Source organism: Carassius auratus, unplaced genomic scaffold, assembly GCF_003368295.1.
Source record: "Carassius auratus strain Wakin unplaced genomic scaffold, ASM336829v1 scaf_tig00216618, whole genome shotgun sequence".
NCBI classification, from domain to species: domain Eukaryota; kingdom Metazoa; phylum Chordata; class Actinopteri; order Cypriniformes; family Cyprinidae; genus Carassius; species Carassius auratus.
In genome coordinates, this window is record NW_020528664.1 from 412,695 (window position 1) to 421,723 (window position 9,029).

Genomic DNA, 9,029 nt, shown 5'->3' on the forward strand with positions numbered 1-9,029 from the left:
GAAGCTCCTCCCACAAAAGTGACACCTGCAGTGAAGCTCATCCTACAACAATCACACCTGCAGTGAAGCTCCTCCTAAAACAGTCTCACCTGCAGTGAAGCTCCTCCTACAACAGTCTCACCTGCAGTGAAGCTCCTCCTACAGTGAAGCTCCTCCTACAACAGTCACACCTCCTACTACCATCACACCTTCAGTGAAGCTCCTCCCACAAGTCACACCTGCAGTGAAGTTCCTCCCACAACTAGCACACCTTCAGTGAAGCTCCTCCCACTATAGTTCATCAATAAATGCTGGAATATTCCCATCAGTCTACAAGTGAAGAGGAGCATCAAATCATCAGGAAGAAGTGAAATCTTCAGAGACAGAGTTTATTGAAGAACAGAGAGAACATGAGAGATCCAGAACCCTGCAGAATGAACCACACTGAAGAACAAACAGGTTGGTTTTATTATTCATCCTTCATAAGGCTAAAGAACAATAAGGTTATAAAGCTTGACGCAGTTTTACATTGGTTTCAGTATAGTGATGGGGACACTATATTGTTATAAAGCACTGTCCTTTGGATGAGACATTAAACAGAGGTCTAGGGTTGTGCCGATAGATGATAGTATTGTGTATAGACGATAGTCAGAGATATCGTCACAAGTAGGGTTAGGTAATGTTATAATTTTATTGGTTCCGATTCTACTTATCGATTCCGATTCTTTAGATTCTAGCATTCTAGATTAATTGTAGAGGTTTGATAGAACTGGCAGGAAGACCTGCCAAGAGAGCCCTGTAATAGTACAGTCTGGCCAGAGAAAGAGTTGTGCAGTGGCTCAGTGGTTCATGTAGGTTGTCTGCAAACCGGAAGGTTGGTGGTTCAATCCCTGGCTCCACCAAGTGTCAAGGTGTCCATGAGCAAGACACCTAACCCCAGCCGTCTTGCATCATCAATCAAAACTGGACTGGACTGCCCAATGGGTGAATTTGTCCAAAAATTGTTTCACACCTGATCTTTTTCGAAGGGCATCCTGGGATTTTTAATGACCACAGAGAGTCAGGACCTCAGTTTATTTTATTTTTTAAAATAATTTTCTCATACTGAAAAATAGCATGAATGTAAATTTACACCCTTGCCTCATTTACTATACACTGATTTTTGAATACGGAAATTAGCCCCACCTCCATTCAGTCACACAGCAGCCAGCCATGAGCCAGGACCTCCTGATCCATGAACTAAACCGTAATAAACGCGCTGCAATGGCAAGTGGAAATATTGGTTTAATTAAACTATATGTGTTTGAACAACAAATATGATGGTATGCTCAACGTAAGCTAAGAGACTGATGGCTATCTTCGTGAGGTAACATTATCCCTGAAACAAACCAGCGCAAAAATATAATGACAGATAAAACTATGTTTTTACTGGCGGATAACTACAGTGGATATTGTATCATTCATTCAAATTACATAATTGACAACGTTGTATCCTCAAAATGCCTTAAAGACTCAAACGCAGCCGAGTTTGTGATTCTTATCCACACAGCGAAAGCTTCAAGTAGTTTGTGAGATTTTTGATTTGTTGTAATATAAAAAATTAATAGATCCGTGCAATAATATAGTTGGAGCAGTAAATAAGAAGTCTTTCTATAAACTTGTGGAGTTGATTTCATATACTTAATATTTCTCACTACGGAAACATGGGATTTGTGCCTATCATGTTTTAAACAAGAGGAAGATCAATGTACCTCATTCATGGAAAGAATCTGTGATTTACTGAACATGAAACATTTTACTTTAATTTCAGAGTTGACAGAAGAATATAAGGAGAATGAAGAAATGCCTGAAGAGGAGGAAAAATATCATGTCAAAACAGGAGAAAAACCTTTGGATCACTTTCAAACCAAACAGAAAGATTTAAAGCAAATAAGAGACAAGAAATCATTCACCTGCCCTCAGTGTGGAGAGAGCTTGACAAATGAACAGAGTCTCCAGATTCACATGAGAGTTCATGCAGGAGAGAAATTGTTCACATGTGATCAATGTGGAAATTTTTTTTTGTGGGCTTCAGCCCTGAAGAGTCACCTGAGAGTTCATTCAAAGGAGAAACCACATTCATGTCCAATATGTGGAAATAGTTTTTCACTACTGAATAATTTAAAAGCTCATCAGAAGATACACACTGGTGTGAGAGATCATATGTGCTTTGAGTGTGAGAAGACTTTTATTACAGCTGGACATTTGAAATGGCACGAGAGGATCCACACTGGAGAGAAACCTTACAAGTGTTCACACTGCGACAAGAGATTCAGTCAGACAGGAGACCTGAAAACACATGAGAGGATTCACACCAGAGAGAGACCTTACATGTGTAATCAGTGTGGTATGAGTTTCAAACTAAAAGCTCAACTTAAGGTGCACATGGGAGTTCACACTGGAGAGAAACCGTTCACATGTGATCAGTGCGGGACGAGTTTTGCACAATCAGCAAAGCTGAAGAGACACATGAGGATCCACACTGGAGAGAAACTGCATGAATGTGATCAATGCGGAAAAACATTTTTGTGGGATTCAGGCCTGAGGAGTCACCTGAATGCCCATTTAAAGGAGAAACCACATTCATGTTCTTTGTGTGGAAAGAGATTTTCACATCTGCAGAATTTAAAACAACATCAAAAGAGACACATGGCTATAAAAGAATATATGTGCTTTGAGTGTGAGAAGACATTTTTTTCCTTTCCAGAACTAAAACAGCACAAGAGGATCCACACTGGAGAGAAACCATACAAGTGTTCACAATGTGACAAGAGATTCAGTCACTCAGAAACACTGAAAAGACACGAGAAGATCCACACTGGAGAGAAACCTTACACATGTGATCATTGTGGGAAGACTTTTAGACATGAAGATCAACTTAAGATGCACATAAGGGTTCATACGGGAGAGAAACCATATCACTGCACTGCATGTGAGAAGAGTTTCGCTCGATCAAGTTCTTTACACAAGCATACGAAAAAAAATCACAGTAAATAGATTATCTTCAGATCTACCATTCTCAGGTCTGACACCACATCATCACCAGACGTGACACAATAATGTGTTGATCTATCCATTTGCTTCTGTACAAATCAGTCCTAATCAGCATAACAATTGACAGAGAAAATAAACATCATCTCTTAATTTCTAAACTGCAAATGTATCACGTTTAGTTTGTTTGCTCCTCTATGAAGGGAAGGTGTTTTTATTTTATTTTATTTGTACAGCGCAGGATGCAATGCAGTGGGAAAAACTGATTTCCAGAGTTATGAGGTTTTCGTTTGTGAGATGTTTGGTTTCAGTGGGAACAGCATACATTAATATTCATGGTTTCCCGGACATGTATGTGGAACTGAGCATTTTATATTTCATGCAGGTTAGTTTCAGCAGGTTTAACAGAACATTTCAAAAACAACTACACTCACCTAAAGGATTATTAGGAACACCATACTAATACTGTGTTTGACCCCCTTTTGCTTACAGGACTTTCTTAATTTTGCGAGGCATTGATTCAACCAGGTGCTGAAAGCATTCTTTAAAGATGTTGGCCCATATTGATAGGATAGCATCTTGCAGTTGATGGAGATTTGTGGGATGCACATTCAGGGCACGAAGCTGGGTTGAGATCTGGTGACTGCGGGGGCCATTTTAGTACAGTAAAATCAATGTCATGTTCAAGAAACCAATTTAAAATTATTCGAGCTTTGTGACATGGTGCATTATCCTGCTGGAAGTAGCCATCAGACGATGGGTACATGGTGGTCATAAAGGGATGGACATGCTCAGGTAGACCATGGCATTTAAACGATGCCCAATTGGCACTAAGGGGCCTAAAGTGTGCCAAGAAACAGAAGGCAAGTGGTAGAAACAGAAGGCAACAAGTCACAAGCATAAGACGTAGAAACAGGACTGAATGCATCACTATTACTGGAGAACATGAGAATGGTTTCTGTGTGTATTGTGGGGAAAGCAAAACAGTAGAGCATGTAATATACAATTGTAAAAAAATAAAAAATACTATTCCCGCTGGTCTCTGGAACTGCCAGTCTGCTGTTAACAAAGCAGAATTTATTTTTTCTATTGCTACTAATTCTGGTCTCAACCTCATTGCCCTGAGACTTGGAACAAACCTGCCACTCCCGCAGCCCTTACAGGTCTCCTTATCTCAAATTAATGGAAATTTGATCTTTCATCACATGCAATTACTATTAGCCACCCTGTTAAAATCTACTTTGTGGTCGTTAACCATCCCCCAGGTCAACTGGGAAACTTCCTGGAGGAGTTGGATGTGTTATTATCAAACTTTCCTGAGGATGGTTCTCTTCTAGTATTGCTCAGTGACTTCAACATCTACCTAGAAAAACCCCAGGCTGCTGATGTCAACACTCTGCTCGCCTCATTTGATCTCAAGCGAGCATCTACAGTGACTCATAAATCGGGCAACCAACTGGACCTCATCTACACATGCTGTATCTCCATGGACAACACTTTAGTTGCTCCACTGTAGACCTCAGACCATTTCCTCATAACTTCTAACCTCATACTTACTCCTGAAACAGCACACAATCCTCCACAGGTCACCTTTCAATGCAACCTATGCTCACTCACTCCCTCCCTCTCGCCTAACCTCTATGGTTTCATCCTCACTTTCTTCACTCTCAGTTTTCAGCACTGGACACGAACAGTGTTACTGACACTCTTTGCTCCACTTTAACATCTTGCTTGATTTGCTCCTTTTGCCCACTGTCGTCTAGACCAGCACACACCACCCCATCTGCCCCCTGGATGTCCGATGTTCTCAGTGAACATCGCTCTAAACTCAGGGCTGCAGAGAGGAAATTACATATATCTAGAAACTCTTACCAACCTCAGTGTGTATCAGTCAGTCCTCTTTTTCTGAATGTCTTCACTGTTAAAACATCATACTACCACAACAAAATTCACAACTTTTCTGATTCTTGCACACTTTTCAAAACTTTCTCTTCTCTTCTTTGTCCTCCTCCCCCTCCTCCTCCATCAACTCTTACAGCAGATGACTTTGCAGTTTTCTACACACATAAGACAAGAACCATCAGTGACCAATTCTTCACACCGCAGACTGATGATAACTTCATAAAGACTAATCGCACTCCCTCTCCTCCTTCACTCTCAGAGATGGTCTTTTCCAAACTTATCTTTCCAATCATATTACTACTTGTCCACTTTATATGATCACCTCTTTCAGGCCATTTCTTCTTCAGTCATACCTTCACTTACTCACATTATCAACACGTTTAAACAGGCCCTGGGTAAGCCCACTGCTTAAGAAACCATCTCTAAATCCAGCACTTTTAGAAAACTACAGACTGGTATCCTTCTTCCATTCATTGCAAAGACTTGAGTGAGTTGTGTTCAACCAATTCTCTGTTCCATGCCCAGAAGAACCTCCTGGACATCAACCAATCTGGCTTCAAAAGTGGCCAATCAACTGAGACTGCACTGCTATTGGTTACTGAACCCCTACGACTAACAAGAACTGCTTCCAAATCCTCAGTACTCATCTTGCTGGATCTGTCTGCTGCTTTTGACACAGTTAACCACCAGATTATCCTGTCCACCCTCAGAAAGATGGGCATCTCTGGAACTGGATTGCTGTGGTTTAAGTCCTACCTCTCAGGTAGATCCTTCAGGGTGTCTTGGAGGTGTAAGGTTTCTAAGTCACAACTTCTTCTCAACTTCTACTGGGGTTCCTCAAGGCTCAGTGCTTGGACCAATTCTCTTCTCTATCTACATGACATCATTAGGATCTGTCATTCAGAAGCATGGCTTTTCTTATCACTGCTACGCTGATGACACCCAACTCTACTTCTCATTCCAGCCAGATGACCCGACGGTAGCTGCTCGCATTTCAGCCTTTCTGAGTGACATTTCTAGCTGGATGAATGACCATCACCTTCAACTCAACCTTACTAAGACAGAACTCCTGTTGGTTCCAGCTAACCCATCGTTTCATCACAACTACTCTATACAGCTGGGTTTGTAAACTATAACAAGAACGGCCAGAAACCTAGGAGATGGATTGATCATCAGTTAAGCTTCACAGACCTTATTTCTACAATGACCCGGTCCTGAAGATTTCCTCATACAACATTAGGATCCTTCCTGTCAGAGCAAGTCACACAACTTCTTGCCCAAGCTCTTGTTCTCTCCAGACTATTGTAATGCTCTCCTGGCGGGTCTTCCTGCATGTACTATCAAGCCTCTGCAACTGATCCAGAATGCAGCAGCGAGGGCTGTCTTCAATGAGGCAAAAAAGCTCACATTACTCCTCTCCTCATCAGGTTACACTGGCTACCAGTAGACGCTTGCATCAAATACAAGGTACTGAGGCTTGTTTACAAGATGACCACTGGCGCAGTACCAATATACCTAAACTCACTAGTTCAAACTTATGCACCGTCCAGAAGCTTGCTTTCTGCAAGTGAATGGTGCCTTGTGGTGCCATCCCAAAGAGGTTCAAAATCACTCACTGACCTTTTCCTTGACTGTGCCCAGCTGGTGGAATGACCTCCCAATCTCAATTTGAACAGCTGAGTATTTACTCATTTTCAAGAAACATCTAAAGACATCTTTTTCACCAGCACTTGACCAACTTATACTAGCACTTACATTTTCCATTCCATTCTATTCTATTATTGGAAAAAAATCATAGCTACGTGTTCAGTGCTAGACTAACTGAGACTTGTCATGGCACTTGTATACTGTTGTTGTTCTCTCCTTGGTCTGATTGCTTCTGTTGTTCACATTTGTAAGTCGCTATGGATAAAAGCGTCTGCTAAACGACTAAATGTAGGATATGACAAATAATTTTTTTTATTAATAATATTCTTAAATAGAGCAAGGCAAATTAAGAAATGGGTACTTGTTAGGATATGAGTTTAATAAAGATGGTATTTTCTGGTATGATATATGTACTTTTGCTTGAGTACGGCTTTCAGGTGCTTTATACACCACTGGATCCAGGTCAGAGAAACAAAATGTGCAGAGGGTTGAATCATAGGGACTATGATTGAAAATCAGAGCATTTAAACCTATACAATTATTTTGCAGCAGTATTGGTAGTTTTACCTTATGGAATTGCACAAGTCTGTCAACAGCCTCCGTTGGACTGATCTTAGTCTTCTTCCTCCCTGGAGCAGGAGCCATTAATCAAGAAAGAAATAATGTGCAAGGACCAGAAATTGTCAAATCAACACTATAATCAACTTTTTAACTTTGATAAATTAACACCATAAAAACAACATTGGATATTTTGTTGTGTAGAATGCACGTAAAGCTGCTTATGAGACATTCATCAGATTACCAAGCAGATGTTTCCCAAATCTTTAGCAGAGGTCTTACAGATCTACTGCAGTCTTCTTCTTGTGCCGAATCTCCAGTTCCTCCAGAACACTTCCATGGTATCCTGAAATCCTTATCAGGCTACATCATCCCTGTTTGATTTGAAATCCTCTCGCTTTACCCTGTACTATAATTTATTAATCAGCAGCCTATATCCCACCCTATCTTTATTAAACTCATATCCTAACAAGTATCCAATTCTTATTTACCTTGCCCTTTTTAAGAATGTTAATTATTTTCGTATGCTGTACTGTTTCTTTCTCCCCACAAAACACACAGAAACCATTCTCACGTGCTCCGGTAATAGTGATGCATTCAGTCCATCAGCAATGCATTCAGTAATGGCGATGGCCGTTCTGTTATTGATTGTTATCAGAACAGACTGCGTTGTCAGACCAATCTCCGCAGTTCAGTAGCACGCAAAGGAGGAGTTTGGAAAAATGAATCATCAAACAAGTCATTTTGGAGTTATTGAGCAAAACAGGAAAAATAAATGCATATTTTCAGACAATGAAAGTGTTTTTGACCTTGAATGCATGTCAACTTGTTGTTGGGGACTCCCAAAACCAAAATATGAACCTTTCATTACCCATAATAGGGGCACTTTAATTAGTTTCTGGTCATATAATTAGAATATCATCAAAAAGAGTTACTCCACTAATTCCATTCAAAAAGTGAAACTTGTATATTATATTCATTCATTACACACAGACTGATATTTAGTATGTTTATTTCTTTTAATTTTGATGATTTTAACTGACAACTATTTGGAAATCCCAAATTCATTATCTTAGAAAATTAGAATATTACTTAAGATTAATACAAAGAAAGGATTTTTAGAAATCTTGGCCAACTAAAAAGTATGAAAATGAAAAGTATGAGCATCTACAGCACTCAATACTTAGTTGGGGCACCTTTTGCCTGAATTACTGCAGCAATGCTGCGTGGCATGGAGTCGATCAGTCTGTGGCACTGCTCAGGTGTTATGAGAGCCCAGGTTGCTCTGATAGTGGCCTTCAGCTCTTCTGCATTCTTGGGTCTGGCATATCGCATCTTCCTCTTCACAATACCCCATAGATTTTCTATAGGGTTAAGGTCAGGCGAGTTTGCTGGCCAATTAAGAACAGGGATACCATGGTCCTTAAACCAGGTACTGGTACTGGAAATCTGCATTTCATAAAGTTGGTCAGCAGCAAGAAGCATGAAGTGCTCTAAAACTTCCTGGTATACGGCTGCGTTGGACTCAGTGGACCAACACCAGCAGATAACATGGCACCCCAAACCATCACTGAATTTGGAAACTTTACTCTGGACCTCAAGCAACGTGGATTGTGTGCCTCTCCTCTCTTCCTACAGACTCTGGGACCCTCATTTCCAAAGGAAATGCAAAATTTACTTTCATCAGAGAACATAAGTTTGGCCCACTCAGCAGCAGTCCAGTCCTTTTTGAAGCGAGACGCTTCTGACGCTGTCTGTTGTTCAAGAGTGGCTTGACACAAGGAATGCGAAGCTGAAACCCATGTCTTGCATACGTCTGTGTGTAGTGGTTCTTGAAGCACTGACTCCAGCTGCAGTCCACTCTTTGTGAATCTCCCCCACATTTTTGAATGGGTTTTGAATGGGTTTTATAT

General features: G+C 40.6%; 1 protein-coding gene across 1 annotated transcript; it reads left to right on the plus strand.

Moving 5' to 3' along the window:
• Positions 1 to 307: 307 nt before the first annotated feature.
• LOC113098699 (gastrula zinc finger protein XlCGF52.1-like) lies at positions 308 to 3,644 on the plus strand. Its single transcript, XM_026263725.1, has 2 exons — positions 308 to 438; positions 1,790 to 3,644. Exons 1-2 carry the CDS (start codon positions 390 to 392, stop codon positions 3,013 to 3,015), a joined length of 1,275 nt encoding a protein of 424 aa, XP_026119510.1. The 5' UTR covers positions 308 to 389; the 3' UTR covers positions 3,016 to 3,644.
• Positions 3,645 to 9,029: the final 5,385 nt, after the last annotated feature.